The sequence below is a fragment of the Corvus hawaiiensis genome, chromosome 1, assembly GCF_020740725.1.
Source record: "Corvus hawaiiensis isolate bCorHaw1 chromosome 1, bCorHaw1.pri.cur, whole genome shotgun sequence".
In the NCBI taxonomy this organism is placed as follows: Eukaryota; Metazoa; Chordata; class Aves; order Passeriformes; family Corvidae; genus Corvus; species Corvus hawaiiensis.
This window is the reverse complement of record NC_063213.1, coordinates 61,732,811-61,747,608: the sequence shown is the minus strand read 5'-3', so window position 1 is coordinate 61,747,608 and position 14,798 is coordinate 61,732,811. Positions and strand designations below refer to the sequence as shown.

At 37.1% G+C, this 14,798-nt stretch overlaps 2 protein-coding genes across 7 annotated transcripts in view; one reads left to right on the top strand and one right to left on the bottom strand.

Moving 5' to 3' along the window:
• The window catches only part of LOC125327872, a 294,758-nt gene extending 286,169 nt beyond the window's left edge, over positions 1-8,589 (top strand). For all 6 annotated transcript variants that reach the window (XR_007204430.1, XR_007204429.1, XR_007204428.1 and 3 more), the window contains one exon: positions 7,537-8,589. The gene's annotated coding sequence lies outside the window, so the exon portion shown is untranslated. The remainder of the gene's footprint in view (positions 1-7,536) is intronic.
• On the bottom strand, positions 4,619-10,874 carry PRL (prolactin). Its single transcript, XM_048307873.1, has 5 exons — positions 10,770-10,874; positions 9,088-9,269; positions 8,589-8,696; positions 6,983-7,162; positions 4,619-5,101 (listed from the first exon to the last, which is right to left on the bottom strand). The coding sequence occupies exons 1-5, from the start codon at positions 10,795-10,797 to the stop codon at positions 4,910-4,912; spliced, it is 690 nt and encodes a 229-aa protein (XP_048163830.1). The 5' UTR covers positions 10,798-10,874; the 3' UTR covers positions 4,619-4,909.
• Between the last annotated feature and the right edge of the window lie 3,924 nt (positions 10,875-14,798).

Genomic DNA, 14,798 nt, shown 5'->3' with positions numbered 1-14,798 from the left:
TGTCACTTGTGAATTAATAAGTGATCTGAACTCTTCAGTGTAATGAACCCTATCATTTATTAAAAAGGGAAAACTGTTCCCCTAATTAGTGTGGTGATGTTTGATAAGAAAATTCTGTTTTTGAAGGACTACTATTATTAAATATTGTTGGTAAATACTGTTCATTTTTATGTTTGGCAAAGCACTTTCTGGTAGCTGACTTGATGAAATTTAGCAAAGCATTTGTTGTAAAAGTGTTCTTTAACAAATTTTGTCTACTCTCTATGTTATCGTTTTTTTAAAAATGAAAATATTGAGAATATCAAAAATATAGGAATTTGCAGTAAAGGGTTCATCCAAGGCATGTCTTCCCAAACCCAAGAATGTTAGCATGGGATTTAAGTGGGTGATTAAAAGGGCATAAAAAACCATTAGTGACAATGTAAGCAATATGGTTTTTTACTTTCCTCAATGCACATTAAAATTGTGAATTGGAAGGTGGGCTCTGTATCCTTCAAAATGGCCTTGCATTTTTTGTATGTTCCAAAAGTCAGATGGGAGAAGTCTCTGAATTCTTACTTTTTTTCTCCAAAAATAAGGACAGTTTGTACTGCTTTCACTGTATGGAAAAAAAGATATATTTCAGAGGACATTAGGCACCATTGCTTGTCTGTTTTCATTTACTCCCCACAGTTGAATAGAGGAACGGAAATGAAAAATCACTATGAAAAAATGTAATTAAAAAAAAGTATTTAGTTGTGGGGGGATATATCTAAATACAGCCTTAAAATCCCAATAATAATAGATACTGTTAAAATGCTATCTGGTAGTCATTGAGTTCTTTAGGAAAAAAAGTTGGAAAACCATGGCTGACACTGTTTTCTGAGACTGATGTTGAATTTAGCTTCATTCCTTAAGATGGATATGAACATGAAGAACTTCAAAAAGGTATCATTATGTTTTAAAACTGTTGTTTTAAAACGTTTTTTAGCACTTAATATAAATCTGTGTGTAGTCAATCTTAAATTGCAATTGAATTGAACACCAAGGCTCAACATCAGTCTTCAAGATGTAGCAAAGTAATTTGCAGGCACAAGTCATTAAGGGCTTGAGACAGAAATAGTCATATATGTTAATAGCTTTACAGATCAGCAAACCCAGTAGTTTCAGTGGGAATGTGTATGCCTGTGGTGTTATTCCCATGCATGGTTGTACTACTAGATTTCTTTAGTGTATGGATATAAACATAAGTATGATTACTGAGTTTACATTTCTGACATAATTTGTTGCCGTATACATTTCATTAATAATAAGCAGACTCTATTTAAAATGTAGCCCCCAGAGAATTTCTGTTGTTCAGAAATTAAATTTAGAAGATATGTGTGGTGTCTACACTGTGTATCCCTTTTTATTAGAATTGTGCATTGTCTTTGAAATAATACTGTAAAGGTCAACTCTATTGTACAGATGAATTGCCAAGTTATAGTTAAAACACTGGAGGCTTTTCGTAGGATCTCAAATACAAAAGAGGAATAGAAAGGATGATAGAAAGATTATCACATTATTAGTTAAGCAGCTGATTCCAAATGATATATACTGTCAATAAAATCTTCCCTTATTGTCTTTAAAATCATCCTCAAAATTATTTCTTTTTGCTCCAGTGGCTACCTATCATCCTGGAGTCTAGAAACAAGTCTTGAATAACAAGTCGATTTCTGTTTTGTGTATCTCTGCTCCTCTGTTGTGTTCAGTGATAAATGCTCTCAGTAATAAGTTGGCTTAAACTTCATACCATTTAGATTCCATGTCACAAAGTGTTTTCTTAAATTTAGTGCCATCTATGGAACCTTGAATATAATTTTAAAAGGGAACAGAACCTATATTTCAGCTAAGGAGCCTATATTTCAGCTAAGTGGACCTTTTCTTTCCATTCCTGTCACTATGCAATCTTAAATGAACAGAAGTAAATATATGAACAGATTTTTAAATATGGCCAATTTGGACATTGAATAAATAATTAGAAAACTAGCCATTTTGTGAAGTAGCCACAAGTTAATACGCTCGGAAAAAAATACTTATTGTTATCAGCTTCTTTTATTTAGAAAGAACATGCTTGTTTTAAATTCAATTTTATATAAAATAAGAGTTTGGCCATGTAATTTCTTGTTGGACAAAAGACACGAGTTGCTCAGGACTTACAAATATGGACTAATTAACAAAATGTTAGAATCATAGAATCATAAAATTAACCTGGTTTGGAAGGGGCCTTGAAGATCATCTTTCAATACAGAGCTGATTCCCTTGTGGTCAGGGACACTTTTTGATAGATCAGGCTCCTCACAGCCCAGCCTGGCCTTGAACACCGCCAGGGATAGGGCATTCGCAGCATCTCTGGGCAACCTGTACCAGTGCCTCACCACCCTCCCAGTAAAGACGTCCTTCCTAATATCTATCTATCAGTAAGATAAGTATGTATTGTTCCTACTAACAACTCAAAGAAATAGAATTTCCAATTGACCTACATTGTGGCTTGAACATTCAGAGTCTGAAGAGTTTGTCCACGGCAGGGCAGGGAAGGTGTAGCCCTGAATGTGTTCATGGGCTTCTGTGTCTCTCTGTCTCTGTGACAGCTGTGATGACTCAGAATATTAACCAGATCACTTTTAATACTACTTTAGCTAAGCAGCTGTGAAACAGATAGCTTTTCAGTTGTTTAGATTCCTTTTTTGTCATTCTCTTGTATCTTTCTTTATGAAATTAAAAAACTCATAATTGTGCTAAAATAGGCTGTAATAAAGCCAGTGCATGCAAGTTTTAAACAATTGTTTTAGCACTGTAATTTTTAAGCAGTTAATGAAAGTCATTGTTTTAGATCTAGTCATGTAAGTGTAAAATTATGAATGTCTGCCCTATTAATCAAGTTGCTTTTGAATTCTAAAGAGATTCTGAGGTAGGAGTTTGCTCAGTGAGACATAATCGTTTTTCCAGCTCAATACAGACCAGTCCCATTATTCATGTTTTCTTTTCAATAAGAACTCACACTGTAATTCTAAGCACTTATGATAATTACAAAGGACATTTTTTCTTTTTCTTTTTTTCCTTTCCTTTAAAATGCTTCTTTTTCCTCCATTGGCATTATAACAAAAAGTAGAATATTATAACCATTTTAAATTCTAGTTGGGACACTTGCATTTTGCTTGGCAAATTATATCCATTTTCTTGCTTGACTATGCTGTACAGCTGTGTTGTTAAACTGCTGTTGCATATGCCCCAGGTTTTGTGCTATTTCAGAGCTTATGAAATATGTCAGTTGTGACTGTCCTACAAGGAATTTGCTTACTGTAAAGGTGATTTTTTATAGATTAAAATTTGGCTTAGTGTATACTTATCCAGATAAAGCCTGAGGCAATCAATAATTGAAAACATGAAGAGATTAAAAGGTCATTATATATATACACAATTAGAAATGCAAGTATCATTGCGTTCTTATAGAGATGGAGACCTTTCTGGCAGTTGGTATTATCTAATCTCTTACATAAATACCTATGATGGCTGTGCTTATTCTGTTATGGTAATGAAAGTCTTAAGCCCTAAAACCCATCTCTGGTGTTTCACTCTTCCTCTGAGCTGGCTCCAACCTGGAGCAATGCAGCATGCTTGTGTAGTGGGAAGCCAGCTCCATGAGGAGCTGATTGGAAATTAAGCTCCTGTTTGCTAAAACTGTGTGATGAAGCCAAGGCTGGGTTTATTTATTGCTTACAAGGGCAATATATAGGTATGGTCAACGGCTTTTGTTGCAGTTTGGCTTCTTACTTGCTGTGTGACTGTAAGCCAGATTCTTTCAAAAGTAGTCAGTTGTTTTGGTCTTTCCAAATTTTCAATATGTAACCATAGTGTTTTGAAATGAGTGCCCTAAAAACCTTGTGACTCAACTCAAAGTAAACGTAGACACTTTGGTTTTAGGACAAAAGACACCTCAGCTCAGCTGATGCCCTTTTATGGCTTCAAAGTTCTCCAAGTAACCGCAACCACCACATTGTTTGGGAGGAATGTGAAAAGCAGATGAAGATATGACATGATATGATACGATACGATACGAGATATGATATGATATGATATGATGTGAATGCCCATCATTTCCTTTTGAGACCTACTGAAACCAGTTGGTTCCTTTGCCCTCAAATAGCTACCTCAAATATAATGAACTTTCCATTGGAAATGCCTTTTCTCTAGTCAGTAGAGGCATAGATATATCTGTATCTCTGTCCTTAAAATTCTGGATGTGTCTTCTCTCTCCATGAATTGCATGCGGAATCAATGGCTGTGTTAGCCAGGATGGATTCCTTAACCTTTCTCTCCCTACTCTGACAGTTTTTTGTACAGAGTAAAATAATTGATCTAAGCAGATTGGATTTCAGACCATACTTTCACTTTAGGGTAGTTTAGTGTAAGAGGTGATTCATCTGCTTTCTTATGTCCCTCTTTTTTGTTTCCTCTCTTTTTGGAGAGGGTGTAAACACTGATGCAAGTAAGATATCCTGTTATCAGTAACTGGAAATTGAGATCCCAAAAGAGAAGCTGCTGTTAAAGGTATAAACCATACCATCTATTTTTTATTCACTGATACCACTCAGTGTTATGTGCTTTTGGATTTAAGATAATTTTTATTTGTATCTGCATGACCTGGTAATCACTGAAATACTACTAGGGGAGGAGATTAGACAGAAAAGTGTATTCTTGTCATACAAGTAGCTGGTAATATTTTAAAGCACCAACACCTGTGGTGCTAATAGTTGCAGCCGGAATTCATACAAACATGCCTGAAAGTTACTGATGGAACAGATACTGCACAGTGTGACTTTTCACAAAGTGGCAAAGCATCAAGAACACACAATGAATGATTTCAGTATGTTATTAGACCCATGAGTACTCAACAATTGTTATCATGGATTAGGCGGCACTTCAGAACCTTGAGATAGTTGTCGATTTTGTGGGAATCTCGGCGGAGGCAGTGCAGCAGGTTGTAAAAGGCAAAGAGTCTGGAGTCCTCATCAGCAAGCTGCAGGGATGGAAGTCCGTCCCATGGAGTGTAAATGTCATTTCCGACCTCCCCAGAATGAACCTAAATACACAAAATGGTACTAATAGTAAATGATAGTGAACCTGACTGGATGTAGAAGGCAGCATTTAAAATGCTGTCCTTGAAGAATGCTAGTTACTATTGTATGGCTTCTAATGTGCTTTCTGTTGTGCCTCACACTATTCGATATAATGTTCCACATCTTCATTCAGATTTTGAAAGAATTTGTCAGATTTTCTGGTTTATTTCCCTAAAGCATGTAAAAAGCATAACTGTCTCAGTAGTGTTTTAAGAGAACTAGTGTGCTAGCCAATATTCAGGGAAACCTGACTTTGCAAAGAAATCAAACCTTCCTTCTTGCATGAACTCATCAGGGACATCTCTCTTTGGCTCCCTCCACCTTCAAAACTTTGTTAACACTTGTTCTTAGAAGTTGTTTGTGTGAAACCAACAGATTTGTCTCAGCCCTTATCAGACAAATCTCTCAATAATACATATTCAGAAGTACTGGGCTTCAGATTCCATTAAAAAAAATGCTGAGTGATACAATGACCTCTAATGTTAGAAAACTACATGTAGGAACTCATGTAGTGAGCTAGTATCTGTGGTGAAGATTGGTTTAATTCTCCATGTTTGAAGACAATTATTCATTTTCTCATATCGCATAAATCTACCTTTCATAGCAAGAAGGAAGTCTGTGACTACTGGTGCTTGTGCATCATCCTTATTTCATACAAGTTGTACTTTGTAAAGACACATAGGAGAATATGTGTCGCTACAATCCAGTTTAAGCAAAAGGCAAAAAAACCAGACCCACTATGACTCAAAAATGTGGTTTGACACTAATGAATGTGCCAGTCTTATCTCTTTCAGTAAATAATGTGAATGAGAAGGTGGTGACAGGGCAACTGGAGCAGCACCTAACTTACTCTTATCTGGAATCCTCACCTGCACCCTTTTTACACATGGATGTGTGATAGAGATGTATTTGATTACACTGATAAATGTATTTGTGGCCTGGATGGTATAAGGTTTCTGAGTGAAGAGACACCTCACTGAAAGAGAGACCATGAGCAATCTAGTGGAAAGTGGTGGATACAATGATGGTGGCACTCTTCATGCTGTTCAGCTGCTCAGAGCAGTGAAGTCAGAACCTCTTGTCAACATCTAACTCACTGACAGAATGATAAATTCAGCGACTAACAGAGGCTCCTTTAAAAATAAACAAGCAAGAGCTGGTTTTATTCAGGAAAGCTTTCAATCAATTACTGGTAACGAGCTATTCAAGTATGGGTTTTGTGAAACAACAGCTTTGTTGTCTAAACTTACAAATATAGGGGGAACCAAGTCTGACACAGAGTCCAGAGGAATCAGTGTGGTGTGAAAAGAGAAATGAAAGATATCAGGTTTACTTTGCTGTATGCCACATCTTTGCAATAGCCCAGACTCCCAGAGCTGTTTTAAACACAGTATCTGTTTCCAAAAACTATGCATAATACCTATTTGTATACAGATAAATATAAATATGCTAAAACACACACACACACACATATATATATATGTGCATATGGAAAAAATGGAGATGCCTTGTTAAACAATCAGGATTGCAAATTGAAAATACTCAAAGATAGAGTGACCACAGCCAGTCCTGATGATTACACCCTCCCCTGAAGCATGACTGGGAGTATGATGGATTATTCTCTGACAATCATATCACATTGTCTCTTTAGAAATTGCAAGATAGCAGAAGAAAAGAAAGCTGAAAGAAGAAAGCTGAAAAGTTCTCAAACTCGACTATTTTGTCTCCCTTTTTTATCTTCACATCTACTGTTTCCTTTCATATTCCAGGCAGGGAGAGCCTATCAGTGTATGTGTCCTCCTTAAAGCAATAGGCTGGAAGGGTGTTAAGGACCTAATACTTACCCGCCCAACGATTTTCTCCATTCCTTCTAGAAGTCGTTTGTTTTGTTCTTCAATCTCCACAGCCTTCCAGAGAATGGTTTCTGGAGCTTCTTTGATTCTTTGTACTTCAGAGGCCAGATGGATCAGGGGATCATTCCAGGAGCGCAGAACTCCCAATATTAAATTCAGTAGGTCTTCATGCTGCTCATCCATAGTAAGGAAAGGCAGTTAAAAGAAGAAAGCTAAATTCTGGTAACATGTTTAGAGCAGTGTCCTCAGACACTGTGATTTAGGAACTTATTCCAGGACCTATCACTGTATGTGCCCTATAGCCTAGTCTTAGATAGCTCTATGCAATTGCATTTTTGAAGTTTGTCATTGGTGTCATCATGTTCTACAATATTTGCACAAGCCGTATTGCAGCGGAAAATATAATCGAATACTCTCAACATTAAGAACTAGCAAGCATAACTATGTCTCATCTCTGTGAAAGCACACCCAGAACTCCTTACCTGATTTTTGATGAACATTTTAAAATCCACTGATCATTTTTATTTTATTTTTTTTTTTTTTAGGTTTAGTACTGACTGGAAGGTGCACATTCTGGGAAACCACTAAATAGCTTTTATTGCCTCTACATAATTCATCTGTCCTCCCCTTTGAACAGTAGTGCTTCCAGCAGTAGCTCTCTGGTTTTAAAAATTGTCCTTTCTTGTGGCCCATAGGAATTCATAAAGCTTATGGTTTAAGGTAGTGGCAGTATTAAACCTTTTCTTCTTTTCTAGATGCACAACCCAGGGCTGTGAATTCTATTGCTCCCAATAGAACATCTGAATGACACACAGAGAAGCTGGCAATACTGTGGGATTGAGAAGATACCACCACCACCCTGAAACTGATAGAGATTTCGCTCTGGAACAGCCCCATTTATATCACTCTGATATTTTTCTCTCCTGAGAATTTTCAAATTGTATCTGTGAGCATAGGCTGAACAAGATTATCTTCATCTTCACTGAAGTTTATGATTATTACAAATGATGTATGTATGTAGTGTGTTTCTCTTTACAGATATTTTGCAGATTTTCACACTAGAGTCTTTGTATTTGAATGATGATGTGACCACTTTTGCCTACTGGTAACAGCAAGAATATATTTTCAATGCTTTTTTAGTAATGCCAGTGTTTTGAGTTACTGGAAAACTATTTATCTCTGTCTACATACAGCGATGTGTTTTTATGTTTGTAAATATATTAATTGTTTATAAGATGTTTTAAAATAATGTTTAAAAGTTGTAGTGTTCTCAGCACTGCACAAGCATGGTACCTGGCATTGCTCCATGAGGTAGTATTTTAATTGGAAATAAGATGCAGTGATTACATGTACCATACAGGAAATGGAAGGTATGATGAAAGTCACTGGTACTTATATATGCTGTATGGTTTGCAACTTAGTATCAGCAAATGTTAAATCAACTTTGGCTTTTTGGTGCTTTCCTCTTCCGGGCTTTTTTATTCTGATAGAGCTGATCTCCCTCTCACTCTGACTGCTGCCTAATTGTTCCATAACCCTCCTTCCCTGCCTTCCCCTGTTCTGTCTTACACTGAATGACCCTAGAAATGAGACTTACATGAATCTGCTGAGCCTGCTCCTTATCTTCAGGAGTGGTTAAAGATGCAGTGTGGCAGCTATTGACAGCTTTTGCAATGAAACCCCGGCCCTGGGCGTAGCGTTCATCCTGCAGATCAGCACGGACAGGCATTATTGAGACAGAAAGGTAAGAGCTTCTGCTCAAACACTGTGCTAGCTAATTGTTGTTCCATAGCTTTTATCACTTCTTTTATGCTTTAATGGTCAAAAGTTTCTGGTGAGTCTCTAGAGTGGAACTGGCACCCAGCAAAAACATATGTTCCACAGATAAAGAGTGATGGGAAAATGGTATCTTTTAATAGAGGTGCTGGGGATCTTAGCAACATTCAGGACTATATACAGATTTGGTCACCATCGGGACTATCACTGTCTGTGCAGCAGTCATATTTGTTTACTTATTGTATGTTAACATATGTTTGTGATTAAAAGTATTAAATTGGCGTTTTATATTTTCTTGCTCTCAGGAAAAGAGTACTTACAAATTCATTGAACATTTCCGAAGAGAGGAAGTGGATGTAGTGTGAAAGTTTAACTGCTCGGTCAAAAAGTTCCTCAAGGGAAAGTTGGCAATTGACAGATCCATTGGGGCAGATTGGCAAAGAGGTCACTCCTTCCTTTGTCAGAAGCATGTGGGACACCAGAAGGACCACCAGCAACAAACCTGTTCCAGTTTAAAACACAGCAAAATAGGCTCACGTTGACTTGCAGGTGCATTTAGAAGTGGCTGTCAGAGCCAGGTGCTGGGTGATTTGGGCTGTGCTGTCATACAGCTCAGAGTACCCCCTGTGCTGGCTGCTGAACAGCAGTGGAGAACGGACACACTGTAATTCTGTAATTCTCTCATCCTTTCTCCCCTCTGTCATCCTGATGCTATAGCAGAGCCTGTTACAGAGTTTGAGGAGACAAGGTAACCTGTGCTGCATGTACAGTGTATTCTGAAGTATTTTACTGTGTGTCTGAATTTATACCATAGTGATAAAAAGAAGAAAAAACAAATCAAACTTCTTCACAGTGCAAATACAGATACATAATTATATTTGCACAGATAAATAAGTTTGGAAAATAGATTGGTTGTTTTATTTTTTTTCCTTCCTTTCTTTCTTTCTTTCTTTCCTTTTTTTTTTTTTTTTTTTACTCCTCCTCCCAGAGGTCCTTTTCTTCTTTGAAAACATTTGGAGTTAAAATTAATTTTTGTGAGAGAGTGGGGTTAGGTCACTCTTAAGGTTGTGATTGTCCTGGGAGTTTCTTCAAAAGATTTCCAGCAGCTGTGCTTCTTTGCTCGTTACAGTTTAACCCTAAATTTCCTACTTCTAAGAAATCAGTGATAGTTTTTGTCTTTTCTCCCTGAGCTTCTGAAACTGATATAAAGAACTTCTCCTTATCTAAAGCACAAAGCCTCATCTGTTTAAAACTTTCCATATTAACTTAACAGAGTTAAGTTTTTTATTCAGTGAAATAAAATAGACAGAAAAAAACAATGGAAAATAATTAAAAGAGAATATTTGGTAAATGAATGTACTTGTTCTGAGACTTTACTTCTGGAAACTGACCCGTTACCTATATTGGTTCACTAGACTTATTTATAATGCTAAATTAAGTGTATTTCATAAATCAACAAAACTATCCGTAATGATATAATGTGATGTTTCTTTCTAGCTCTACATTAAAAAAATGTGGATTTACACAATATTGAAGTAAGCCTTCCTTCTCCCCCATGGCCAAGGTACATGCTGCACGCTGCAGTTAGGAAAGTACTCTGAGGAATAACTCTATGAATAAGAAAACCTGAGACTTGTTGGCTTGGAAAGTTGACAACCATTAGGAAAACATTAATTTGAACATTAATACATCACCTCTAGACTTGTGGATAATGACTTCCAGTCATAGCCTTCTGAGTGGTGTAGCAAACCTGTCCAGATCCAAACTTTCACATGAAGGTGTGACATCCCTCAAGCCAATTTTCTGTGACACTGCCCAATGCAAAGGTACTCTTAGAAGACAAAAGGAATCAAGTTCCTTTCTTCAGGTTTCACCCTATCTGGAAAACTAGGGGGCTGGAAGACCTCAGTTTCTAGATCTGTTACATTTCAGCTGCCTCCTAGTTCAATCAAAATGGAAAGAAATATAAAATTTATCAGCAGGTGAATGTCAAAAGTCTTACCTTTCAGTGAAGCCCCCTTGGTGCTCATGGTAGGGATCCTGTATGATGACTTGCTTTACCAGAAAGAAACCTCAATACTTGCTGTTATTCTCTGCACATACCACTTTTATATACACCACCCAGGGTCCATTTTGCATACATTCAGCAGGTCGTGGAGTTTGCCTCGATAATTACAAACATCAAATTGCCTTTCTTCCACATTCATATTCAGTATTTTTTTGGTCCTTTTTTTTTTTTTTTCCTTTTAACTGTGAGAGGGAATTTCATTAGTAAGTTGAGCTATGGGATCCCAAGTTTGATTGAATGAAGAATGTGTCAATATTTTGCCCTGAATGAGGTAAAAAATGCCATTGATCCTAGAAATCTCCAGTTCTGAGACAGGTATTCTCAACATTTCTAGCGTGCTGTTCCCATTACCCACAATACTCTTCTCATCCTTTCTTGTTTCTTCAGCCACCTAAGCTTACTTACGTTAAAATTCTGGCTATTTGTGGGAGGCAAACAGTGGTTTGCAATGTCCCCATTGAGAGAAATAGCATAAATTGTACAGAAATTTATCCAGCATAAAAGGAATGCAGGCTCCTGGAAAGACAGGTCACTATCTGTAAAATTATAGATATGACATTTCTGGTAGGTTAAAAAATATATTGCACAGTACAAATCTCGGTATAACTGATCCTCAGTCTGAGAGATGTTTAGAGAAATAGGCTGAGTTTTTATATTGAAAAAGTAATAATTTAGAAGAATTGAAGAAGTAGGAGTTATATGTTTACTGCTTAATCTGAAATGTCTCATGAATAAGTTAGCATTATCTAAAAAGAAACAAACCCCACCTCTACAAACCCATGAAATTATTTTCTATATTCAAAAACCCTCTGCGTAAAAGATGGGCATTTCCACCACATGCAAAACATGTGCTGTCGTCAGCAGTGAGGTTTGTTCTCAAATCTGATGCGTCTGTGGTAACCTACAAACCAGCCTCAGCAGGTTGGCCCTGGTTTCTCCTTGTGTGAGGCTCATCTGCATGAATATGTTAGCAAATATATAACCTTTCATCTGTTTCTCAGGTCCATTTACCCATGAAGAAACTTTCCAAATTAGATGGTCATAATGAATAAGGTATACAGTGTTAATGAATTTTCTTGCCTTTAGACAATTTGTTCCATACCTGTAGAACGGATATACATACAACTCAGAATCCTTCATTGTTTCATAACTGTGGACAGGATTCTGAACAAGGGAGAAGAAAAGTAAAGCATTTAGGGAAGGCATTCCTTGGGAAACAAGATGCTTAGGCAATAAATCAGAGCTGGTAACAGGAGCTCTACCTTTGCTAAGTTCTAGGATGTTTTCTAGAACAGTTTGTTCTGCTTAGAGGCTGCACTGTTATTGGAAATTGAAGTTCTGCTGAGTAAACAAAGCAGTTGTTGTCTGCAGCAGGAAAAGTGGCAATTTGATGAAGGCAGTAATACTAGAATGGGGCCACAGCAAAAGCTCTAGAAAAAGCAGTTGTCTCCTAAACTGATTTAGTGGCTTATAAGCTTGATTTAATTCAGCTTCATTTGAAAACCTGCCCCAATAAGATTACAGGTGAGACTGAAAAATCCTGGTATCTCACATTAGAAGAGTCCTGTGAATTAGATGAACAGTTCTCAACCCACCTCTTGCTCTTTCATTTACTAGTCTCCTTTTCTTGGCATTCTGAGGGTTTGGTAGTGGGGCCAAAATAAGGCACACAGTTAATTAATAGTCGGGACTAGATAACAAAGGCAGCAGGTAAACTCCCAAGGCTGTCTTTTCCATTTTTGGAGAAGGAGACCTCTCTGAGGCCTGACGGCATCAGCTGAAGTCAATATCCTCATATGACCTAGCTTGGAGAAGAATATGTCTTTTGCTGTGTAAATGTAGACAAGCACCTTAAACGTAGATCACAGGAGAGTGGTTTATTTGAAACAATTGCATGACATTTTAATTAAAACATTCTACCACAAAATAATATACTTTAATTTTCTCTTGCACCTTTCATCCTCAAATACTCTACGAACATGAATGGATTAAAATTGTCAGCAATCAAGAATCATAGGCAGGAGAGAAGACACTCTCCATAAAGTAGATAAGTATAAAGGTGAAGTTCTTTTGCCAGGTGTGAGAACTGACACAGAGGTTAAGTTTATTTGTATCTGCACAGGAAGTCTTGGGGGAAAAAAAAAAAAAATTCCTGATTCTCAGACCTGCACTTTAGGTGAAGAACATAATTTCTTACTAGTACCAAAAAGAAAAACAAAGGTGAGAGAAAGAAAAGAGAGGAAAAGTTATAATAACCAGAAATAAATATATTAAAATACTAATTTTCTTTTATAAATTAGGGATTTGGTTCTATTTAAAAGTTGAATAAAAACTTGAAAGTAGCTGAAAATGCTTCCTTCTGCCTTTTGAAAGGGACCTGGCTTTATAGAAGTATATGGAAGAAGTAGTATGAAACTTGGCATCCCATTGTCTCTGATTATTCTCTGAACCATGGAAAGGAAGTTCATCCTAGCCCCCAGTAGCCATCTAATTTTAACAATAGCTCAAGACAGCACTGTAAATAGCCGGAGAGTTATCAGTACTGAGGGAAAAGCCTCTGGAACAACTTGAGGATCTACAAAGCAGGGCTGTGATTAGCAGCATATATATAAAAAATTATCACATTCCTTTTATCTTCAAGATCTTTCCTGGAAATAAAATGAGTAGTTTTTACCACCCAGTGTAAACAATATAAAAAAAGCAGGACTTACTATAGGCAGACTTTATTGTATAGCCTTTAGCTCATTATTCATGCTTCATAGGCATTACGTGTAATGTATCGATATTACAGATAACAATATTTAGTGCTCATTTTTCACTAACCTTATCTTTCCATCTCATATCAGGTTGAAAACCATAAATTAGACTGTGGCATCTTGATTAGGACCTATTGATCAGTACTGAAGATCGAATATTCCTATTTCATTTTACTTTATTTAAAGTTTTTGAGATATGCTAAGTCTTGTGTCTAATTGATGGCTAATGCAGAAGAATGAAAAATCTTTTCTAATAGACTAGCTCCTTACTTAAACTACTTAAGTAGTTTAATTGAAGACTGGTAATATCACTTGATTTTGACTTTTACTTACTTGGAAGTATCTGTCTTTAATTACAGAACATTAGTTGATGCAGAAGTTTGAAATGCCAAATTTTTGTTATGTTTTTGAAAGATGACTCCCAAGTGCAGATCATGCAAAGCTGAATGTTCAGAAAAATATTCCTGTATGTGATCTAAATGATTGACTCTTTGGATACACAATAATAAAAAAAAGGATTTGTGTGTTCTTGTGTTCTTGTTTTGCACATGCAATGAGATATACAAGGAAGGCCAAGGCCCCTCTGGAATTAAATCTGGCAAAGGATGTCAAGAAGAACAAGAAGGGCTTTTTCAAATACATGAATAACAAAAGGAAAGCTAAGGATTATGTGGGCCTGTTACCAAACGGAAGGGACACCCTGGTAACAGAGGATGCAGAGAAGACAGAATTGCTGAATGCTGCCTTTGCACTGGGACATGACCAGCCTTCAGGAATCTCTGACCTGGGAGCCCAGGGTAGAGGAGTGTTGGAAGGAAGGTTTTCCCTTGGTCAAGGATGATTGGGTTAGAGAACAACCAGGCAAACGTGATGTCCACAAGTCCATGGGCCCTGATAGGATTTATCCACAAGTGCTGAGAGAATTGGTGGACACCATAGCAAGCCTGCTCACAATCACCTTTGAAAGTTGGTGGCACTCAGGAAAGGTGCCTGAGGACTGCAATAAAAGGTCACTCTGGTTTCCAAAAAGGACAAGGTAAGAGGACCCAGGGAACTACCATACAGTCAGCCTCACCTCAATCCCTGGAAAGGTGATGGAGTACCCCATTCTGGGGGCCATCTTTGTCCACATGGAGGACAAGAAGGTGATCAGGAGTAGTCAGCATGGATACACTAAAGGTAAATCATGCTTGGCCAACCTAATTGC

Coding starts and splice junctions, on each gene's coding strand:
- PRL (XM_048307873.1), bottom strand. CDS start 10,797: ATGAGCACCAAGGGGGCTTCACTGAAAG. Junction 8,697..9,087: donor CGGAAATGTTCAATGAATTT/GTAAGTACTCTT, acceptor GCTGATCTGCAG/GATGAACGCTACGCCCAGGG. Junction 7,163..8,588: donor AGCAGGCTCAGCAGATTCAT/GTAAGTCTCATT, acceptor ATGGATGAGCAG/CATGAAGACCTACTGAATTT.